At 53.7% G+C, this 22825-nt stretch overlaps 7 protein-coding genes across 7 annotated transcripts; 4 read left to right on the top strand and 3 right to left on the bottom strand.

The window, feature by feature from the left end:
- Nucleotides 1-136: 136 nt before the first annotated feature.
- Nucleotides 137-1516, bottom strand: B0T26DRAFT_720007 (uncharacterized protein). The gene has a single exon (XM_060442454.1). It carries the CDS (start codon nucleotides 1370-1372, stop codon nucleotides 338-340), a length of 1035 nt encoding a protein of 344 aa, XP_060292269.1. The 5' UTR covers nucleotides 1373-1516; the 3' UTR covers nucleotides 137-337.
- Nucleotides 1517-1618: 102 nt separating this feature from the next.
- On the top strand, nucleotides 1619-3038 carry B0T26DRAFT_720004 (putative ribosomal protein S28). Its single transcript, XM_060442453.1, has 4 exons — nucleotides 1619-2071; nucleotides 2163-2223; nucleotides 2323-2433; nucleotides 2516-3038. Exons 1-4 carry the CDS (start codon nucleotides 1874-1876, stop codon nucleotides 2581-2583), a joined length of 438 nt encoding a protein of 145 aa, XP_060292268.1. The 5' UTR covers nucleotides 1619-1873; the 3' UTR covers nucleotides 2584-3038.
- Nucleotides 3039-3279: 241 nt separating this feature from the next.
- On the bottom strand, nucleotides 3280-4904 carry B0T26DRAFT_720001 (UbiA prenyltransferase family-domain-containing protein). Its single transcript, XM_060442452.1, has one exon. It carries the CDS (start codon nucleotides 4762-4764, stop codon nucleotides 3547-3549), a length of 1218 nt encoding a protein of 405 aa, XP_060292267.1. The 5' UTR covers nucleotides 4765-4904; the 3' UTR covers nucleotides 3280-3546.
- A 552-nt stretch (nucleotides 4905-5456) lies between these two features.
- Nucleotides 5457-9880, top strand: B0T26DRAFT_754245 (uncharacterized protein; the record flags this gene model as incomplete). Its single annotated transcript, XM_060445803.1, has 3 exons — nucleotides 5457-5727; nucleotides 5798-9601; nucleotides 9738-9880. The coding sequence occupies 3 exons, from the start codon at nucleotides 5457-5459 to the stop codon at nucleotides 9878-9880; spliced, it is 4218 nt and encodes a 1405-aa protein (XP_060292266.1).
- Nucleotides 9881-10728: 848 nt separating this feature from the next.
- B0T26DRAFT_742572 (uncharacterized protein) lies at nucleotides 10729-11143 on the bottom strand (the record flags this gene model as incomplete). Its single annotated transcript, XM_060444138.1, has 2 exons — nucleotides 10729-10967; nucleotides 11029-11143. The coding sequence occupies 2 exons, from the start codon at nucleotides 11141-11143 to the stop codon at nucleotides 10729-10731; spliced, it is 354 nt and encodes a 117-aa protein (XP_060292265.1).
- Nucleotides 11144-16971: 5828 nt separating this feature from the next.
- Nucleotides 16972-18904, top strand: B0T26DRAFT_678452 (uncharacterized protein; the record flags this gene model as incomplete). Its single annotated transcript, XM_060440231.1, has 7 exons — nucleotides 16972-17232; nucleotides 17312-17356; nucleotides 17395-17616; nucleotides 18187-18204; nucleotides 18680-18779; nucleotides 18811-18865; nucleotides 18895-18904. The coding sequence occupies 7 exons, from the start codon at nucleotides 16972-16974 to the stop codon at nucleotides 18902-18904; spliced, it is 711 nt and encodes a 236-aa protein (XP_060292264.1).
- Nucleotides 18905-21095: 2191 nt separating this feature from the next.
- On the top strand, nucleotides 21096-22503 carry B0T26DRAFT_719945 (uncharacterized protein). The gene is made up of 2 exons (XM_060442451.1): nucleotides 21096-21691; nucleotides 21765-22503. The coding sequence occupies exons 1-2, from the start codon at nucleotides 21419-21421 to the stop codon at nucleotides 22065-22067; spliced, it is 576 nt and encodes a 191-aa protein (XP_060292263.1). The 5' UTR covers nucleotides 21096-21418; the 3' UTR covers nucleotides 22068-22503.
- The last annotated feature ends 322 nt before the right edge of the window (nucleotides 22504-22825 follow it).

The following is a 22825-nucleotide window of genomic DNA, read 5'->3' as shown; positions in this document are numbered from 1 at the left end:
GTTGGGGGCTACAGGTAAAGAAAGGTACGACCGGCCCGCGCTTCGACCAGCTATGTTCCGATTCCGCCAAATTGCTTCCAATTGTTAACCAAATACCTGGCTGTTATCCAGCCTCACTGTAAAAGGAAAGACTGCATGGGGCCCGATATGTGTATATTTGCCAGGAGAACTATTTTGCTTTGGATACTGACTGTTCCTCTCGCTTTATCAACAACGCTGAAGGCCTTAGCAAGCAATATCTCGAAGTATGTGATGTTTTATGAGCCAAGCAGGACTCCCGAAACGCGTCGTGTACATGTAAATAGAGAGACTCGGGAGCCGTCCTATCTTTCCATGCCTACGTTTTCACACTCCCTGGGACGCTATCGTTCTCTCCGTCACCCCAGATATCCTTGCTCTCCTGCTCCACGGCGCGCATGGCGGTCGCCACGTCTTCCAGCTTCGCGACAACATCAAGGACGCCTTGGTTAACGCGCTGGAAGTAACGATCGTTGGCCTCGCGCCGTTTCCTCGCAAGGAGGATATCGACCTCGGTCTCCTCCTCAAGCTTCGCACCCAACCTCTCCTGCCCACCACCGCCCATTCCGCTACTACCGGGCCTGGCACTACCAGTTCCGGCCGTGCTCCGGGCCCCGCCGTCTATTGCGGCATTGGCAGCTACTATCGTGGCAGCGGCTGTGGCACCAGACTCGGCGGCTGCTTTTCCAGCACCGTCCGAGGCCGCGCCGCCACCGACTGCCGAAGCCTTTAGGTCACGCGCAGCCATCGAGGCCTCGCCTATGCCGTTGCTTGCCGTAGTCTCGATGGCGTCGTCAGCCTCGCTACGCGCCCACGCCTGGGCGAGCGCAATCTGTGCCGTGCGCAGCTCGCTCAGCTTGCGCTCGTGGTCAGGCCCAAAGACGCGCGTGCCTCCGGTGGCAGAGAGCTCCACCTCCTCCAGCGTGGCCTGCATTTCGGCCCAGAGCGCGTCCGTCCTATCAGTCGTGCGTGTCGACTCCCCACGAGTAAGCTGGGGCAAGGGCAGATTGAGATTGAGAGGGCCGCCTCGCAGCGTAGCAGCCGCGCCGACTCCTCCGCCCCGAGGCTCCACGGTTGATGGGACGGTCGAGCCTGCATCGCTCCGGCGCAAGGACCCACTACGTCCAAGTCCGGGGGCGGGCGCGGAAGACATTTGCTGAGACTGGTTCTGGTGCTGCTGTTGCTGCTGCTGACCGACACTTTGGGGGTGAGGAGCGGAAGAACTAGTAGCGGCAAGCACCAAACTGGGGAGCGAATTGTGAGAAGCCGAGGCTGGCGGCGAATTCGAATTCGAGGGATGAAGGAAGAGCGCTGGCAGATGTGCCTTGGACTTCCCCTTGCCAAGTTGAGACATGACTACATCCTGATGCGTCTGGCACCGCCGAGGATTCCTGCATCCGAGCTTTGTTGGGTTGGCAGAACCACAGGTGCTTGTATTAGGAAAGTGCCTATCGTCCGCGGTTCACAATGTGGGACATCGATTTCGGTGACATGCAATTGTCGGGGTGGAGGTGGATATCCCAATCAGCTTTAAACCGATTGAAAGCCCCGATTGATTAGTAACCAGCCACCCCCACCAAGCCAAAATTTTGGCCTCAGGCTCCAAAATCGCACCCAAATTGAGGCGCTAGGGCTTCCTCACCCTACTACAGAAACTCGAACCAGGCGAAGAAAATAAACGACTGCGAGTAACTTTCCAGACAACGAACCTCACCCAGATTACAACCAAGTCGGTATGTACCACCCCCACCACTCCTTATTGCCGAACGCCATATCCATCGAAATTGCTATCCCGACTTTCTGCGACTTGAGGAAGATTTTCGTATTTCACCGCTGACATCGTCTCCAAGCAATCATGTCTGGAGGAAAGCCCCGTGGCCTGAACGCGGCCCGCAAACTGCGCACCAACCGTCGGGATCAGAGATGGTCTGATTTGCACTATAAGAAGAGGGCTCTCGGAACTGCCTTCAAGTCCAGCCCCTTCGGTGGTTCGTCCCACGCCAAGGGAATCGTTCTCGAGAAGGTCGGAGTCGAGGCCAAGCAGCCCAACTCCGTACGTTGATCCCCTACGAAACCCTCACGAGAGCACCGCTGTGCTCTTGCCCTATTGAAAACAGAACAATCACTGACTCATAATGATGCAGGCTATCCGGAAGTGTGTGAGAGTCCAGTTGATCAAGAACGGCAAGAAGGTCACCGCTTTCGGTACGAAACCCCCCATCGACTCCAGACGAACACGATCCACTTTGGATTCGTGCGATATTATTCGATTTCTGGATTGAGTCGCTGACAATTGATGTTTAGTCCCCAATGATGGATGCCTCAACTTTGTCGATGAGAACGACGAGGTTCTCCTAGCTGGTTTCGGTCGCAAGGGCAAGGCGAAGGGTGATATCCCCGGTGTGCGGTTCAAGGGTTAGTCAAATTCTAGGCTCGCGATCTCCTGCCTCGAGGTATTCGACAGTCTCCTTGAGACAAAGCTAACCCCTATCTACAGTTGTCAAGGTTTCGGGTGTCGGTCTTCTCGCTCTGTGGAAGGAGAAGAAGGAGAAGCCCAGATCATAAATCTGGGGCGCGTGGAAAATGGTAGGGTTCGGTACGAGGAGTCTACGAGGCTTTTTTTTTCACTGGGCATTGCACTTCTGGGTTAGGGAGCCTGGACAGCTCACGGTAGATGTGGTCAAGAAAAACAGATCATTGAATCGGACAGTGTCTCCTTCCGAGGGCTCCTCTTTGTGAAGAAATTGTTTTGATCTGCGCACTCAAGCCCGTGGCTCGTCTATGTGGCGAAGATTATGTTACAGCGTTAGGTACGTTTTGGCCCTCGAAGATCAGGGCGGTCAAGAAATTTACAGGCTTCAGAAAATGCTGCCTGGGTTGATAGATACTTCCCGGGACCAGGATAAGCAGAAGAAAAATCACAAAAAATGGCACTCTCGTTCGTTTGCGAATTGAACTAGCTGGGGCACCCGGTCCTCGGTCTACATTTCTCTTCAAATGGCCCCAGCCTGGCAACCAAATAGAAATTTGCATCCAGCCAGTCGACATAGTCATCACCATTATCATCGTCGCCCATGTCAGCAGCCGCCTCCTCGGCAGGTCCCGGGAACCCGCGGTCGCCTTCGTCACTATCATCACGCCATGCATACTGCAGTGAGTGGTAGAGAAAATGGCAGACTTTGGACGGTGTTCGCAGGATTTGGCAGAGCTTCTTCGCAAGGACAGTAATTAATCCGGCTTTGGGGTCAAAGCATAATAGTACCCCCCCCCCCCCATTGAAGGGGGAAGGGAATTTAGGACTCCAAAAATCCAACATTATTAGAAGTGGGTGGATAGCTCAGCTCAGTCGTTTCTTAAGCGATCTCAAATAAACTTTTCAACGTCAATTTGAACCCATTTGTGGCTGAGGTCAACTCAGATGACTGACTGACTGACTACCCGCGCCGTGTCTTTATTTGGTCTCCAAGATTATTTACTCACTGTTTTCGATGTCTGGATGCACACGCCCAAGGTACATACCCTACCTGCCTAGCCTGACGACGATGACTCCCAGCCGTTCTCTTGAACATACTTGACCAGATAATCGGTTGCTAGTCCTAGACTAACGACACCACCGGTCAGCCAACAACCATTGACAAACCACCACCAACAATCATTGACGTTTTTCAAGTTCACCCTCTTGATCATGATGCCTAGCGTGACCAAGGCACCCCCACAGCTTCCAATGAAGAAAGCGGGTCCCGCTCCGCTGACAATTCCTGCACCGGCAAGGAACGCAACCTGGGTGACGGCGAGCCCCGTCAGGACTTGCTTAGTTTGGGCGTCGTGTTTGAGGGCAATGCTTTTGATACCAGCCTTCGCGTCGTCCTTGATGTCCATGTGCGCGTAGATCATGTCGTACAAAACCGTCCACGCTACATTGGACGCATATAACAGCCCAGCCGCAGTCAGAGCCGGTGTGTTCGACAACAGGTCGACACCAAGAGCCGGAAAGCCCATGATGGCTCCCCAGGAGAACGTCAACCCGAGCACGAACTGGGGATAGTACGTCACCCGCTTGGCAAGGGGGTACGTAGCCACGAATAACAGGCTCGGCGTAGCATAGAAGAAGCACTCGAGCGGAAACTGCAGGAGGATGCCGAGCCCGGCAAATAGCTGTGCGCTTGTAAAGACCAGGCCCTGGAACGGCGTGATAGCCTGCCGCGCGATGGGCCGCAGCCGCGTACGCGTCACGTGCGGGTCAAGGTTCCGGTCCCAGAGGTCGTTGATGGTGCACCCGGCGCCGCGCATGATCAGTGCGCCCCCGAAGAAGAGCAGCGACGTACCGATCACGGACGCTGGTGTCGTCGTTGCCATCGGCGCGGCCAGCAGGGTTGACCACAGGCACGGGAAGAAGAGGTAGTACGCCCCCGTCGGCTTGTCGATCCGCGCCAATTCAGCGTACGGCACCCATGACGCCGGCAGTAACGAGAGCAAGCCTGTCTTGGGAGGCGAGTATAGCTCGGGAACGGAACTGCTGTTACTGTCGAGGACTGAGATAGTCTCTGGTGCCGGCGCTGCCGTTGCGGAGGAGAGCCTTGCACTTGCGTGATACGCGACGCAGTGGGGAGATGGTCTAGCGCGGGTCTCGATGGCAAGAGACCGACGTGTGGAAAGCACCCGGGATCCTCGGCCGAGGGCGAAATTCGCGTTGTGAGGGACGGCGTGCCTTGAGGGCAGCCGTAGGAGAAAACGACAGCTAGACATGACTGCTCACCCGTCCACTAATCCCGGGGCTTTCCGGGAGATGCCTTCGAGGGAAAACGCAAAATGGAAGGCAAAAACAGTAGCTGTAGATTTGGCAGCGTTAGCGATGTCTCTGAATATCCTCATAAAAAAGGTTGATGCAGACTTACTTGTTAAGCCTCAGAGGCCCGCAGTTACGTGATTGCCGTTTGGTTTTTTTTTGGGTACAGGATCACCTTATAGACCTGGGAGCGTGGCTCATGATGACTTGTCCAAGTTCAAGTTTGTAGTAAGAAAATCTGATTTACGGAGTATTTATCGTTCAAAATCTCGTCTCAGCAGTCTTCTTCCTCAAATTTAAGATAGCTCATCCATTCGCGGCTTTTTTTTACAGAACGCCTCCGTCACGCCGTACAATACAGTAAATACAGTGAGGGGCATTTCGTTTGAGCACCTTTGTTGGCATTGTCCACGGGAAGCTACCAATTCCCCCCCACGTTTTCGGCAGCGCGACTTCCAACTCCACCTAAATTCGGAAATCGTGCTTCACGCTCCGCTCACCCCCACAAGTGGCGGCGCATCGTCTACCGGCTTCACCAAATCCCATGAAGCTGGCGACGTACAAGGACAACTTTGACGTCAATATTCGACATTGCACACCGATCTGAACCTGCCGCGCGCGCCGCGCGTGCCGCACCGCGCGAGTCGCCAAGATGCCGACAGCTCTGCATCCCCAAGCAAAGTTCGACCCCATTCCTCCCAACCTCGACCTGCACAACCTCGTCGAGAGGACGCAGAACTTCCAATGGGTCTTGCGCATTACCGCCGCACAGATCCGCAACATTGACTCGCAGGAGTTCGAGAAGCTGGTCTATATTCATGTCATCCATGGCGGGAAACCGCTTGTCGTCGAGAAATGGAATGATTGGTTGCCAAAGACGCTCTTCAGTGCCGAGTGGCTGGAGAGCGTCTACAATAAAAAGGGTATGCGCCTATCCCATATCCATTTGGTCTCGTATGCTTGCAAGTGGTCGGCTAACAGTTGCTCTTGCAGAGGAGAATGTCCGCGATATTGTCTCGCAAACCGACATCCCCATGACCACTGGCCACTACCTGCGATCGATGAAGCGGTTGACCAACCAATGGACCCCTACAAACTTCCGGGATGACCGCCGACAGCGGCTATATCTTAAGGACATCGACTGCCCTCCCGAGTGGTCCGAGCGCCTCCAAAAGGTGATACCTCCAAATCTCTTCTACATGAACGAAAACGTCGACGAACGAGGGCCAAGGAAGTCCGGCGACGATCTAGACTTGTTCCAGGACGCCCGTTCTGCTACTCCTGCCGGAGATCTGATGAGCAGCCTTCCTGAGCCGATGCGCGCGCAGAATCTCATGTGCTACATTGGCCACGAAGGGACATACACTCCAGCACATCGAGAAATGTGCGCCAGCTTGGGTCAAAACATCATGGTCGATGCGTCTGGCGACGAGAATGGGGAGAAGCCTGGAAGCTCAATATGGTTCATGACCGAGACCAAGGACCGTGAGGTGGTTAGGGAGTACTTTCTGTCCATGTTGGGCCACGACGTCGAGATCGAAAAGCACTTTGCCCAGATAAATGCCTGGAAGAAGGCCACCTTTCCAGTGTATATTGTCGAACAGAAGGTTGGCGACTTCATTCTGGTCCCTCCGCTAGCTCCGCATCAGGTCTGGAACCGCGGCACCAGAACTATCAAGGTGGCTTGGAACAGGACGACGGTCAAGACGCTGGAGATGGCCCTTCACGAGGCACTCCCAAAGGCCCGGCTCGTGTGCCGCGACGAACAATACAAGAACAAGGCCATTATCTACTTCACCCTCGAGAAATACTACAATGAGATGCTAGACATGGAGAAAACTGCGGGTATCGGCTTGCTTGGCTTTGGCCAGGACCTGATCCGAAACTCGACCAGAATGGAGCAGATGGCGGGCGACTTCAAAGCTCTCTTTCGGCTCTTCGCCGAAATCCTCATTTCCGAAATGTTCGCAAACAAGGAGAAGGATGTCGAGTATATCGAGTTCGACTCCTGCGTCACCTGCTCCTACTGCCGGGCCAACATCTTCAATCGTTTCCTGACATGCAAGCACTGCGTCCGCCAGCTCGTCAACGGCGACGAAGACACATACGACATCTGCATGGAGTGCTATGCAATGGGTCGATCCTGCCTTTGCGTCTCAAATCTCAGTTGGTGCGAGCAATGGCAGTGGTCTGATCTAGTCGACCGTTACGAGGAATGGCGCGCACTGATCATCAAGAACGACGGCTACGTTGATTTTGACACCTCCCCATTACCCTTGGAGCTGGCGAGGAAGAAGTCTGGCAAGAAGTCGGTGGCCCAGATCTGCCAGGAGCAGCTTCGCCGACGGCCATGGAAGGACTTGAACAAAGTCGATGAGCCCGAACAGGAAGAGATTTCAGAGCCCGAGATTAACGAGGAGGGCCGGCCGATCAAGAAGAAGTACCGTCGGAAGAAGAAGGGCGACGTTTACCGATGCCACGTTTGCTGCCACAAGGATTACACCTACAAGTTGGCATTCTGCTCCAACCCGGGCTGCAACGAAGCTTATTGCTACGGCGTGCTTTATCGGGCCTTCGACATGGAGCCGCAAGAGGTGATGCAGAATGAGCGGTGGTTCTGTCCCAAATGCAAACAAATCTGCAACTGCGGTTCGTGTCGTCGAGCGGGATGGGGCACACCCTACATCCCAAAGAACACCCTCCTAGGACACGACACTCAGCCAATTGCCGACGATCGCAGCGTTGAATCTCTCGTCGATCTTCGAGTGCACAACCTCTCCTGGCTGAAAAACGCTGGGGACGAGAGCAGGAGCTTGTCGAGCAAACGAATGAAGTGGCTGCAACAAGCAGCTGAAGCTGAAAAGGCAAAGGGATCGGGCTTAGATAACGAGGTACCGGAGCTTCCTAGCGGCGAGGAAGCTGCCAGACTTGACGCTGCCATGCAGCAGTCCATTGAAAACGGTTACAGCGACCAGAGCCAGGTTCTTGGCTACGACGCCGCAAGCCGATTTGAGGCCAACGGCTCTGCTCCTTACGACCAACAACCAAACGGCAACCAACAGGCGGCTAAGACTACCGACATATCCATCAGCCAGGATCAGTCTGAATACCCGGATCCCTCCATGTTCGCCAGCAAGAGAATGCTGGGCATGAGCTACTATGCACAGGATGATAGCCCCGACAGGATTCTCTTTGATCCCTATCAGATCCCATCCGCGGAAAGCCTGGTGGCCGATGACAAGCCCGAGATGTCTGAATATTTCAAGAAGCAGCTCCGATGGGCTAAGCGCCGGGCCCGGCATGACGACGACAATGATCCAGATTTCGTCGCATCCAATAGGAGCCACCAGAGGAAGAGACAACGATCAAGCAATGGCGCAAACCATGATGGTCAGCGGGACGGTCTAAACAATATGGACCCGGCTCTGTTTGGCGACGACACGATGATGGACGCCCCCACCGACGAGGACGCCATTCCAGCTGCTCAAATCAAACCAGAGCCTGAGAGGCCAGAAGAGGAAGACCAGTCGGCGCCGGAACCTGTCGCGGCCGTAAACCCCCAGGACCCTGGTGATCACGATCATCTTCCATATTCTCCAAATCGCCCAGCTCTTCGCCACGCACGACCTAAGGCGTCTTATTGTGATGAAGACAATGATGAAGAAGAATTTAACGACATCGTCATACCACGATCCCAGAGACCTTCTCCGGGCATCACGAATTTCAACCCGGAAAACATAGCGAAGGACCCTCTTGATCTAGCTGAGGCAGTTATCTTTGCCATGGGTAACGGCGGTGGCGTAGCCTCCGAGAAATCTGGCTCAGCGCCCGCTTCTCATAAGAAGAGAATAGGACGCCCACCTCGCCAATCAGCCGGGCGACCAATTGGCCGGCCACGGTGGTCAGAGGTTCAAGCTCAAGTCACAGATCAGCCAGTAGGAGAGACAGAAACACCCGAGAAGCTAGCAAAGCGCCGCGGCCGGCCTCCGCGCTCGGGATCGCGCCTATCCAACAATGTCGGAGCGGGTGATAAGCCCGACGCTGATGAAGAGAATTCCCCTGAAGTCGATCTTGATGCGCAGCTTGCGAAGCACCTTGATGATTTTGATGACGAAGGCGAATTCATTGAGCCGGCAATTTTGACTCCCATCTCTGAAGACTCTGCCCCCGCCAGTCCGAGGAGAAATAGACGTCCACCGTGCAGCGCACAGTCCCAGCCTCAAGCTTCGGTGTCCAAAGTAACGGTCGAGCTATCTACCAATAAGCCCTTCTTATCCATGGCCGAGCGAATGAGGCTCAAAGAGAAGAAAGCAAAGATTGCTGAGCGGAGGAATCCCGAAGAGGCATCCCCTGCTATGCTCGCAAATGAGAGCACGGAATCCCAAGAGTCGATAGAGAGTCCAACTACGAACCTGCCGGTTAGAAAAGGGGGGCCAGCACTAAGGGGCAGGGGCAGTGGCTTGCGACAAAGCGTAAGCGTAGAAGTGGTCGCGGATGAAGACTTTGATCCGAATGCAGATGAAGAGCCTGTTTCGGAGGCCGCTAGTTCGCCCCCAGCTGCCCAAGAAGACGACGAGTCCGTCTATGAGGAGCCGAACCACCCGTATCCTCCAGAGGAACAGTCGCTTCCACCAAGCCCTTCTCCACTCCCAGAGCAGGCGTCGCCATCTCCAAGCCCCACTCCCTCCAATACGGCATCGGTGTCGATAGTGCCACCACCCAAGGCCGTGTCCTCTGGCCCGACCGTTCTCAGACTTATGGATTCTGAGGACGAGGAAGAGCCATATGGATCCAAGAGTGAGTCGCGGTCGGCGTTCAAGGCCAGCGACATACACGACTCTACCGGTTCAGACTCGGACGACGATGATATCCCGGCCCGCAAGCCAACCCCTCGGAGCTTCCCTACCACAAATGGCAGTCTAGCGGGTCTCAGAGGAACAGCTTCAAGAGGCCGTGGGCGAGGCCGCGGTCGAGGCCGAGGAGGAGCAGGCGGTGAGAGAGGAAGGGGGCAGCCTGTGGCTCGACATGGAATGTCGTGATGGAACACGGATGATTGGTTTGCTTATTGCTGCCTGATACCCGGCTTTGCAGGGGCTCTATTTTCGTTTTCCTTTTGATGGATTAGTTATGGGAGTTTAGAAGGGGATTGATGAGCGGCGTTGAGTTTTACGGAGCGATACGCGTCGCTAATTTAGTATCTCTTCGTCTGCAGATTACCTTCCTGTGTCAGGCTTGGGTCATGTAGAAGTCTATGTATACAAATATTACCTTGTTTAGCGAAGTCGGCGTCTTCTTACCAGTTAGGAACAGGTCTGGCTATGAGACGATGGGCTCGACTTATACAATCTATCTCGGCAGCCATGAAGTCGGCAGTGTAAAGCTACACCTTTTCGCCGACTGGGGAGGCAAGAAAGACTCAGTTCTTATTTGCAAATATTTTTCACGCAGCATGCCGCAAGCGAAAACCCGAGCACCGCAGATCGGATCTCTCCTGCGCATCTCTCGATATCTATCGTCATCCACGCTAGTTCACTCGGTGAATATCCCACTCACTCCTTCGCAGTCTCCCCCCAGTTCGTCCATCCACATGCCAAACCAAAACATCATCGAACCCCCGCCCCCGTTTCGATTTATATCAAAGATATGGCGTGGAGGGGTTACTCAAGTGCAATGCAGTGCAACGCAGTAAGGAAGGGAGAAAAAAATCATTGGCCTTTTGATACACCGTCTTAGCTGCTCTCTTTTTCACTCATTTTCTTTCTTTTTTGGTTCCCCTTTCCCTTCCCTGTTGTCCGGGTTTCTCTGGAGGGAGATGGACGACGGGACAACGGGGGTAGGTACAGCCCGCCGGAAAAAGGAGGCAAAGACAGAGATAGGAAAGGATAGAAGGCGGAGAGGAGGGCTAGGGGGGGAGATAGAGAGACTCAGAGACCGTCGCGCATGCTCGTACCGTGCTTGCTCGCCTCCTCGGCCGCCCTCTTAGTCCGCTCCTGCAGGTCGCGCAGCGACCCCTCGCTCGTCGCCTCCTTGGCCGCCGACCGGTCCGCCTTGATACTCTCCTCGCTGTCCGACGCCAGCTCCGGCTTCCAGTGTCCCGTGCCCTGCCTCTGCTTGGCCAGTGAGTCCTGCTTGTGCTTGTCGTACTTGTCTGGGTTGGGGTCTTCTGTTGGGTTGGTTAAGCGGGCTACCGACCAATAAGAGAAGGGGGGTGAGTTGCTACGCACGCGAATTGCTCTCTTTTAGGCCGAGCCGAGTGCTCTGCATAAAGGCCCGTCTCGCAGCGACCACACTCGCCGGGCGTGCGGCGGTGGGCAGGAGGGAGAGTGTGCGCGCGGACATGGTGGTTTGCGGGTTTGCTAGGCAGGTGGTGACAAGTCGGGTTACCGGCGTAAAGTGGGAAGGAAGTTTTGGTGTTTGGTACTGGCGGGAATAATCCAATGGCTTAGAGTACGAGACTGAGATTGAGAGCAAGCAGCAAAAACCGACTCTTAAGGAGTAAGTAATTGGATGGTGGGGAGAGAGGGCATAAAGGGAAAGAGCAGGTGCCAAAGCTTGGATGTGGTTGTGGTTGGAGCTGTAAGAGCTACCGCGGTGACGTCACTACTGAAAGCCGCGGCTTCTTCGCGTCCGTCTCAGGCACTTATTACTTAGGACGCTCTGCCATGACGGGGCTTAGTGAGCTTTGATGGAGACTTGCAACGTCAATCACTCTAGGAAGATTCCAATTGAACATGATTTATGTCGGTATATTCGCCGTCGGCAGCGGACCAGCAGTCTTCGGGCTTGTGGTGAGGTTGCGGGGTTTCCCCATTGCTGCATCCCGGGCTCGAATTCCATGTGCCGCTCGGCCGTCACGGCTGCCGCCTTCGCGCTAGAGATATCAGACGGCGAGGCAGTTGCTAGGCAGGCTGTATTGGTCTATAGCACTCAAGCTATCAGGCTCGCTACTAATAAATAGTTCAGTTCCCTTAGCCTTCGTTCGCTCTGTGCACGCAGCCCACCTTGCCGGGTCATTTTCAATTCATGTTTAAAAATGACCTGGCAGCAGATGTTGAGACACATGCAAAGCTCTCCGGGACAGCAATTAATCGCAGCGGATTATTTTTCTTATTAGCAAAATAAATTCCGGTTCTGTAATGTGTACGGCATATGCGGGGCTCCCGATCATGCCCAGCCCATGCCCCGTATATGCCCGGATCTTACGCTACGCTCGGGTAGATAGCACCTGCCGGGCAACCAGTCCGTGAAATGAGCGACGACGTCTCAGGGTGTGGGGGAGGGTGCATATGTACGCCGTCAGAAACCCTTTCTTACGTGCTCCGTCCGTATGCAACTTTCAGACGGGAGGTGGGCAGATGTGCCTCGAAGCACTTGGACTAGGTTTGATGACATGAGATGACGCTCCTCCGTTCGTAGAAGAACGACGCTGCCTGCCCCGACGAGTAATAACACCAGGCTCAAACGGGCGTGGTGCAGTCTTGTCTCGAGGTTGCAGCTTTACGAGCGAACGAACAGAGGTCCGTGACTTTGACGTTCAGGAGAATCCTTCTCCTAAAAACAGATACTCGGACTTTTACTAGTGCTGCACATATGTAGAGTACATACATTACAGACGCAGTATAACGTCAATGTTATGGCCATGCACATGCCCCGTAACTATGGAATAGAGTAGATATCTTACCTACCTTGATCTTATCACCCCCGACCTGTGCAGCTGACAGAAAGAGAGTGCTTACCTTACGTTTATTGCTTTGCCTGAAACTGAACCCCTCATCCACAGAGAATCAACACTCTCTTCAATCACCCAGAGCCTGGTGCCGAAAAGGGCGTTAGCTAGTCAAGTTAGCTTCCTCGTCGGGGCGCAGTCGTCGCTCTCTCCTCCCCACCCTCCGCATTTAAAGCCGAGAAAAGCTGCTGCAGAAAAGGGGCGCCACCGCCACTAAATACCAATTCATCCGCAGCGCACACCGACATGCTTCTGCCGAGACAACCCCATCTGGGGAATTTGGTATTTTCGCTATTTTCTGATATGGATGCCTGTTATCGGCCGGGAGAGTAAGTTACGGTGAGAGAGAGACAAAAATCCTCGGCGGTCGTTGAATGTAAGGCAAAAATGCGTCCCGGGACTTGCTCGCCTTAATGGAACCAAGGGCAATAACTGAAGCTCTAAACTCCAAAAACTCCACCAGATTGCGGTAGAGAAAGATATCGAGCAACTCAAGAGTTATAGAGGCCCATGAAAAAACGGCACGGCATAGAAAGCAAGGTATGTAGCCACACATTATTCATTGCACTGACAGTGGGCACAGTCAGTTCGTAAGTGGAGGAAAGTTAGAACCGACAGTATAAGAGATACTGGAGTTAAGGAGGCTGTAATTAAGGAGGCGGTCAGATTACGGATACCTCCTCCCCTATCCGAGCCGGGAGAGAGGCATTTCAATATGCTCCGTGCCCCGTCTCCGTCGTCCGTGGATCCCTCCCTCCCTCTCCCTCCAGTGCCCCGATCAATTTTGGGAACTGATTATTTCAATGTTCCATAGTCTCTAAAATGCGGTTGTCTAACAAAAGATAAAAGGCGCATTTTGGTACGTCTTCGGGATTTCCTTTCTCCGGGTTGGCAGGATGTGGCACAGTTCAGCTACAAACACCCAAGAGGGAAGAGCTCTAAATATCTCAATCAGTAGAGTGCACCATGCTTATAACCTGCACTGCGCCGCAAGCTGGAGATAGAGCGTCCCCCGTATCCGTAAAATGGGAAAAAATGTGCAATGCCAATGCCCGGTTCTGGCTTTGTATTTCTGGGGTTTGGTGTATCTGGGCAGGAGCAACTTAGCGGCACCTGCACACCTCTTTTTTTTTTCTTGTTGGTGCATGCGGCCTATCAAAAATTTCCTTAATTCATCCCCAGCTTTCTTCAACAATGCCAAAAAGTGGGGAGCGGCGACGAAAAAGAAGCGGTGTGTTACAGTGTGCTTGCTCAAGTATCCGCTGCTGCTGCCCGATGACACCTCCATTTCAGGTGGGTCCTTTCAAAAAAATCGATAAGAAAAAGCTCAGCTGCCAGAGCAGAGTGGCCCGAGCTCGGAGTCCTTGGTTCAACCAAGAGCGGAAACAATCGGTATCGTCGCGCAGCGAGACAACCACCGAGGGAGGGAAGAGGGATCTAAAGGTTTTTAGTACAGTGTGGGGAGACAGGCTCATGACTCGGGTTCACAGCCCAGACGCACGACAGAATCTGGACAGGACAGGCACAGACAAACAAGACACAGCCCCCGTCGGGATTGGACAATGCAGGGCACTGTGCCTTCGTCCTTGTCTCCCCTTGCCCTCCCACCTCCACATGCTGTGGAACTCAAGACGCTAGCGAATGGCAGAGTTCGGATCGCCTGCCCACTCTCCTGATGAGGAACTGGTGTGGTGTGGTGTGGTGTGGTGTACCGGCGGAATACAAGCAGCGTAGAATACGTTGCACACACAGAGTCGACCGGTAGTATTTACGGTTATCAACCTGAGCTACCATGGAACCTGGAAACATGCCGTTTCTTTGCACCCGCATTGAGTGGGCGGGGCACAACCACACGCAAGGAGGGCTCGCCTCGCTTCAAACACATTGGGCATCGAGTTTCATCCAAGGGTTCCTGACATGGCTCGGATATTTTGAGGAAGCAGGAAAAACAGCGACAGCACAAGAAACCCGCAAGCTGGAGCGAGCGCACAGGAGAGGGAGAGACGACCTGAGAGAATTAGCCCCCTCCAATCAGCTCGCTGGCAGCGACTAAAATAGCTTGCTTCTCCGCCCCGCCATTGAAACGCTATTTACCAATGCTAGCCGCTCGCTAGCCTCCTTTTGCACGCACAATGGAATCCGGAGCGGATTGTCCTTATGGAGAGAAAGAGATGGCCGTTTATTTTCTTGTTTAGCCTCTGGTGAATCGGGCAGGGCAAACCCCAAAAGAACAAATGCGCTGCGCTCGTTTGAGATACGCCCCTTCCCCCCTTCCCGCGCAGGAAGAATAGGCAGTTGTTCAAAACGGAGGGGAAAATGGGATGACAGACAGGCCCGGCCGAGAATGGCATCGCATTTGCCCCCCTTTCGCCCGTGGGAACGGACTCTGAGAGTGGGGGTGCTCTCAATCTCACTCAAGCAGCATCAAAGTCGCAGTCTACAATCTAATCCCTGTATGTTTGTTGGCATGGTACTTGAGCACAATTGAAATAATAGCCCAGTAAATAAACCAGCCAGGAAACCCTTTAATAGGTCTTTTGGCGAAGAGATGGGCCTTGAGGATTCTAAAATAGGGATTCTAATAGATTTTACCTCCCTCGACGAAAAACATTTAGGGCGAGCCGTAGAGTGTTATTAAGGCCTTTTGAATCTTAGAAAGTCCCCCGCTATCAAACATTCGGGTAGGGATATGTTTGTCTGCCGGGGAGACGAAAACACCGTTATTTTGCGGCACACTGTTAAGATGACCGTTTCGCCAGCTTCATGTCACGGCAAGTGCCAAGGCAGCTGGCCGGCAAGTGCCAAGACAACTGGCTGGTAATTGGGGTGCGGGGTTGGGTTCGAAACCGAGTGGCCTGTGCGGCGCCCCAACACGTGACCCACAGACCAACCCTACTTCTTCAAGCCCCGCACAGAATTTGGAACTTCTTTTCCTTTTTCTTTTCCTTAGCTTTAGATTCTACGAATATAGCGACCTTAATGCAGCCTTGCCTCATCTAGTTGACTATGCGGTAACACAGGCGTTTATACGCCATTTAAACTGCCCCACATATCAACGATCATGTCCAGACATTTGCTTTTCACTCTGATATAGGTGAGATGATCACGAGACTGGATGCCTGCAGAAAGTGTATTTTCCACCAATGTAATGGCACAAAAAACCATCGCAAAGGAAAACCAGGCCGTTGAATGATCTGACCGATTAAACACAAAATCTGAAACCCCTAGCCCAAACCCAAGTCCATGTCGCCAGCAAAATCACCACCCCGAGCGCGCTTCCCGCAAACCCGAACAGTTGGAAACATGACTACGAAAGATTGCGCCTCTGCACTGGCTCCGGCTTCGAGAAAGCCGGGTTCCCAGGCGGCACCACGAGGAGGTTGCAGAGTTCGACTTCGCCGCCCGAGCAGCCCTGTCCTCCGCAGAGTCCAGAGCCACCCCCCAGCTGGACCCGAAGGTACTGGGGATTAAAGAGCCGACCCTCAGAACACTATCCCACCACTGCCCTTGTCAACCCACCCAACCCCTTTTGTCAAGGCGCCTAGTTACCTAGCATGGCCTTTCGGGCGACGGCTTACGCACGGCGAAACCGGGGAAGCTCGTCGAGGAGTCGGAATGGGCCATTCTCTGCGGCTATCCGTGCCTCGTTAATCACCACCTGTTTCATCCTGATGATGGCGATCCTAGCGGCACTCATCACCAGGCGAACCCAGGCGGCCGGCAAGTCAAGCAAGAGCACGGAGCCAGGCCAGACGAATAGCACGGCAGGGTAGATAACGTCGGGGTGAAAGAGGTTTGTGAAGAAAGACATCTTGAAGAAGTAGGTCGGCAAAGAAGAAAAAGAGAAGTTCAGCAATGGTTTGGCGGGGGCCGCCAAACTAAATACATTCTGGATTCCAATCGAGCTGTCGCGGTTTCCAGTTTCGTGGTTCTTTGCTTTATTATATTAGGAAAGTGTAGGGCCTCCTTTGGATCTCGGAACATCGTAAGTATGGCAGGCGCGCCGACGGATGGGAAGGTATGAAGATGAGCACACTATCCCTTCCGTACGGTTAGTGAGAATCGGTCGACGTCAATCTCATACTGATAAGAGAAAGTGGAAGCAGCGACTACTTCGTCTGAGCATACTGAAAGTTCGCCTGACTGGCCTTAACATTATGAACTTGGTATCGCGTATGGGTGGGAGAATCAAATACGCTTTAAGGTAAGCTTTGTGCTCTACTACCGAGGTCCCTCGACCCTCAAAGACTATAAAAATTTCCACTCTAACCGTTATTTTAACGCGGTTCGTTACTTCTTCCTGTCTTTCTCCCTCTATTCATCCATCCATACATCCACCACATTGTCGTCCCCAATGTATTCGGGAGAGCATCACGTCGCGTATTGGGCGATTTCCACCAGCGCTGCAGCCACACATTACGCACTGGCTTCGGGCTCCCCGATGGCTTCTTCCGTGCGCTCCTCGTTCCGTGCGCTCCTCGTCCCGTCCGCCACATACACACTCAGCACCCTCTGGAAAACACCCCGGCCGCAGCCGCAGAGTCGGATGTACGCGCCTGCCCTCTGGTGTCTTCTCGTGTCGATGGGGGAGGCCGTGGGATATGTTAATCTTGAAGGAGTCGATGTGGCACCCCTTCGGGGCGTCCTGCATACTTTCTTGGCGTTCTCTGTGCTTGCCTTTGTCGAGCCGATCAGGCTGAATGTATGCTTGACAATTTAGTGTTTTTAGTTTTGGGAATCTGGGTTTTTTAGTTGCTGACAAAAATTAACACTGCTTGCAGAGACAGGACATCAGTCCCTTTTTCCACGTCACCAACATCGTCGCTGTCTCCCCAGTTGTGCCGATAGACAGGACCATGCTCAGTTGGCTCTCGACGTTTCTCTTTTTTATGCCAATTTGGCCTTGGTCGCGGTGTTCCTCGGCGTTGTCTACGTGGTCGAGGTGGGACTTACCCGCGTCTACGGGCCGGGCATCTCGTTTGCGTCCGTCTTGACCAGCCAGCTCAGAGTCTTGGAGAGTCATTTTGGCAGCTCGGTTTTCGTCGCCACGGCTGTGATTGGGCCGCTCACGGATCTTCCGGAGACGGTTAGTCAACATCCAATCCTAATGGTTTTCATTGCATGTAGGTGTGGTGAAGCCATTGTTCGCTGACGATGAAGCGCGACAGATATTTTACCTGGTGCACCGCCGCTTGATTCCACAGTGGATAACGGTCCCAGGCCCGCCCGTTCGTGCGGGAGAGCCTTTGTTGTTGTTTGCACACAGCACCATCTTCAAAGCTGTGCTGGCATGGGCTGGGTGGCTCTGGATGCTGCGACGTGTCCCACCCGCAGACCCAACGCTTCGGGTCTGGCTATACGGGCCATGATTCGAGGGCTATGAACAGGATGGCGGCGCTGGTTCGGAACTTTTGGCACTTTTTCGGTTTGTTCAAGGGGCGTAACATGCAAACTGCCATGGCTTTAGCGGATCCCAGTATTAGCTTAGATGTCTAGGTAGGAGTATCTTGTTCAGTACAACGCCGCTGTCTTTCTAATTCAACCGTCCATAAGAAATAACGAGGCGTCCACTTGAAATTGATGGGTATCGGTGGAAATAACTAACCCCTTTTTTATTAACCATACCATTAAATTAGACTGCTTGGACTAAAAACAGAAACGCATCGATAAGAATGTCTAGGGCCTAGGGCATTACTGGAAGACACGTTACGAGATAATGAAGGGCGTATATTTGTGAAGAAGAGTGGTGCAAATAGAAATAATCGAGGCACCACAAGTATCACAATACGAGACAATGACGAACCATCTTGGAGTGAAGAGTCGTTAATAGAAATAGTAAAGCGTCTTAAATTAGTATGAACGCCCCTCCCCGCGAAAGACAAGACATCACTCCTCCTTCTTAATGAAGGCAGGGCCCACCGGCTCGGCCTTGGGGGCGGTGTTGACGGCAGAGTCTTCAGCCTCCTAGTCATAATGAAGTTAACGATTGGATAAAAGCCGTGGGGGAGGGTAGACTTGCCATAGCGGCGCGTTTCCGGCGGGCCTCAAACAGAATAGCTGTTCTCCTGAATGGCAGCCGCCGTTTCTTGAAGATTGGGGAGTTGGGCATCGCGAGGTGAAGCAAATGCTGGCCTGAGCCGTCGTGACAGGAAGTGGTGGTTGTGGGCGTCGAGATAGATGTAGAGACATACTACGAGAAGCGCGAATATCCCTTCCCGTGCTCTATCAGCGACTACAACAAGAAGTTTGGTACGCAAGACTGATCTATAACGGCACCAAGGCGTCTACGTCGACTTCTGCGCCCGCCTGTTTGCGCGCAAGGATACGTTGAGGAGGTGAGTTTTTCACTTTTTTTGAACTTTAGGTTACTGTGAAGGCAGGCATATACGAGAGTCAAGGCTGCAAATATAGAATGGCTGCATTCGTAAGTAACTAAGCTAGGGAAAGGAAAAGGAAAAAGAGAGGCCTGCGGTTCCTGCAGGCTGTGGTTTTGCGGCCGGGAGAGGGGCAATTAGGCTAGTCCCAATTGGGGAAGTGAAAGCTCGATCGGGCCGGCTAGCTATCAATTTGGCTTATCGCGAGGTCTCTTTCAGCGGTGCATAGGGTGGGAGGTCCAGTTGGGGAACGGTCCACAACCCAACAGGACCTATGGTATCGTCAGCTTCGAACGATCTTGCAATCCGGCTGAATCCTTAATCCTTTGCCCAATGGCTAGAGATGCTTGAGATTTTGTAATTCTGGCCGAACCGGAGATACACCCTTCGCTCGTCATGCATTGCTGGATGCTAAGCGCACAAGGCGCCTAATCATGTCAATAGCCCATCTCAGCCAGTCGTCAAGACGAGTGAAATGCAACTTGTAGATTGCATGCGGAGTCAGAAAGCCTGAGGGCTCTGGGCACCGAGGCAGTCAGGCAATCAGGCAATCAGGCTCAAAGGCTGCCCACTAGAAGAAATGTGGTTCAAGGGCGATTTGGGACGAAAGAGAAGGAAGGTTCTCATGCCAGCGTCACAGGCGCCAATCAGTGGCGAGCTTTTCCGTCTTTTCTCTTCTATGGCGATTCGCTGGGGTCATCGGGATCTGCGGGACGCATCCTTTGTGGCCTCTTCCATCACCCGTCTGGCCCCTCCGACGGGCCTGCCGCCTCTCCCCGTGGCATCTGGCAGCTTCTAGGTGGCTCCAGTCCAACGTCAGGAACCATGCGGGAATGGTGTAGGTACCACCAAAAACCCAGGAGACGAGCTTTGGGAAGAGTTCCCAACCCAGCCACAGTCTTGAGCGACCTTTGGCTTGCTTGCGTCGAGCGGTGCTACTGACACCTAGCATGCAAGACCGGGTTCGTCTGCTCAGCACGCTCGGCGGTCGGTCGGAAGGCCAGACAGGTCTCGTAATGTTTTAACGTGGGCGGCAGCCAGTCAAAGTGTGGGAGACAGCGGCTTCGCCACAAGGCTGTAGCGGGGCTGGATCTGCGGATGGCCACCCAGAGGCCGCTGCCCTGCACTTAATTATGCATCTTGAACCGCCTGCAGAAGCGTGCGTAACGGAACAGGCCTAGGGCCAATGGCCCTGGAGCGGGCGCCAGTTTCAGCGCCGAAGAGAAGCAGTCGCTGCGGTCGGCGGAACGCACACGGCACCAGGGCCGTCGCTCAGAAGGCGAACCGTTTCAACTAGGGCTCACCCTTTTGGTCTTTGGTCTTTAGGCAGTCGTTCGTCCTGCTACCCGTACTCCGTGCACCTCCAGGCAGTTTATAGCTTCTCGCTACCCTGGGTTGCACCAGGCGGCAAGCGATGAGACTGTCTTGTCGCTTTATGGAGGACAGTTGCTAGCGCGCACGTACTAGGGTCCAGTAGTTTCAGCGACCGTCGGGATACCACTGCCAAAAGGCAAGACGAACGCTTCTGCAACAAACCCCTCACCTGGCACCTCCGGTGCAAGCCAGCGACCGTCATTCGTAGTGTATCCGTGCAACAGTCAAGCTGTGTAGGTGCAGCCTTTGTTTCCGCCTCAATCGAGGACAGACAAGAACTAAGGAGGGACAATAGGATGGCGGGATAAAAACGCCATCACCTCATCGCATCGGGCCACATCGGGTGAGGACTGAATGAAAGCCCGGTGGGTCGGTGGGACGCCTGCGAGTGGAGAGTACCCTAACAGCGGCAACTTGCTTTGCTGTGGCTTGCTTTTCCAAAGTGCAAACGCTGGGGAGGGCTGCGGACCGTCTGGGTAGGACCGTTTTCGGCACTGGGTGTGAGTCCATGCTCAAGGCAACCCCCCCTAGCCAAAATTACACGACAACACCAGGTTCAGGTGACTAGACCGGATGCGTGTTAGACTATAATGCCACGCCCAATGGCGTTGAGGACGGCCCGCTTTTACTGTGGTCTTGCCACCCGGCTTGCAAGCGGAGTGGCCAGTGCATTGGCTCGTGAGCGTGTGTCTGGGGGTCCTGCCTCTCTCGTGCATTAGCGGGCCCCATCCGCCCTCCACCTCGTCGCTGCCCACCTCTTTTTGCCTCTTGCGATTGCGCTCTTGTCCCTCCTCCTTCGCCTCTTTCCTACTTTACCTACGGCCTTGTTCTTTCGATTCCATCCCGCCAACCTCGCCTATAGCTATCCTCCCCACGCAGCCAGACCACAACGACGACCTCCATTTCCCTTCGCCATTTGCAGATTTTCTTTTTGCTCATCGCCTTCGCTCTAACCACGGCCAAGCCCTTCTTCGACACTTTGTTGAGAGTTTCATTGCTGCAGGTTGTTATTGTTTCAAAAGTTGGGTTTTAGTGCCACGAGCTCCGCCCTCCGCAAAGCAAGCACGCCACCACATACCATCTGTCTGGACGATTTTGCCTTCAGGAGTGCAGCGATCTACTCTTTTGCCAATAACCATAATGTCTTCGTACTACTACAACGTACACCACCAGCAGCCAACACCACCGGCGGCATCGGCGGTCTCGCACAGCCATCATGGCGGCCGGAACCGGAGAGCGCCGAGGCTATCCGTCTCGCAGAACCCCCACAAGCAGTTCCGTGGTGTCAGAAGTATGAAGGAGCTCACCGAGTCGGTATCTCTAAACAGCTTCCGCATGAAGTTCGAGGCTTGCCGGTCCTTCGACCTCGAGGACGACTTGGAATTTTGCCCCGGTTTGTTGACAGAGAGCGATGTGAGTACTTGAGGCGCACATGTGATGCATTGTCGCTGAGAGCATCCGGCTTACATGTTTACTTTGCGCAAAGCTCGTCTCCATACACAGCTCATCGTCGGAGCGATCCTCATTGGCGAGTAACTCGCCACAAAGCTCGCCAACACAACAACCCACTACTGTTGCGCCGGCCTTCTCGCTTAACTCCACCTCGCCGGCGTTTATCCCGCCGCAATACCAAAGTCAACACTCGGCCTTGAAACTCCACCAACCATCGGCCACACGCACACGTAATGCCATCCCCATCATCAACCCTGCCACCGGCATCAGCATGTCGAGCCCGCCTCCATCAGTGTCGCCCGCTAGGATGCAGCAGCATATCGGTCGGCGATGGTAAGGTGTCGAACGTCTCGTTTCTGTGGCCACTTGGCGAGACCGAGGCATCTTCACCGTCGTCGCCGTTGCAATTAGGTTACACAGACCCACGTGCATTCACTCGTTAATGCAGCTGTTCATCTTGGCGGGCACCGACATCAAGTAGCAGGCATCGATATCTTTCCCCTAGCAGGCAGGGCGACAACCACAATACCGAGACCTACCAGGGTCCTAGCATCCCGGTTGGCGACACTCGACACCTCGACCTGTACAAACATCCTTAATCGACATATGCTCCTCTTTCAAGGCGGAAATTTGACATATTCAGATGGCGCGATGAAAGACGATTGATACCTCTTCGTTGTTGTTTATTCGAACTACCAAAAACTTGGTGCGGTGTTCGGCCTCGCAAGACGGAGGCTGCATTTTTCCCTAATTGGACGAACGGGCGTTTTCACGGTGGTTTTGCATCCTACCTACTAACCGCCATTATTTCTTTTGCATCGGTGCCTTACGACGGAGTTTTCCGGTTTTTGCTCTTTGCTACTTTTCGATACCATACACGGGAGTTTTGACGATTTTCTCGTCTGTCACAAAGAAGCGGCGACTTCAAATCACATGATAAAAAGTCATAACGGTCACGGGTTCACGAGTTTTATCAGAGAAAAAGAATATTGACATATAGAACAACTTGGCGATGGGGGTTTGGTCCCGTTGCGGGAAGTAGGGGGGCTTTTGCAGCCTAGTGTTCTCGACTTATGGTGGGCTACATGGGGCAAT

Source organism: Lasiosphaeria miniovina, assembly GCF_030549165.1.
Source record: "Lasiosphaeria miniovina strain SMH2392-1A chromosome Unknown B0T26scaffold_6, whole genome shotgun sequence".
NCBI lineage: Eukaryota > Fungi > Ascomycota > Sordariomycetes > Sordariales > Lasiosphaeriaceae > Lasiosphaeria > Lasiosphaeria miniovina.
The sequence above is the reverse complement of the archived record's forward strand: the minus strand, read 5'-3'. Positions and strand labels throughout refer to the sequence as shown.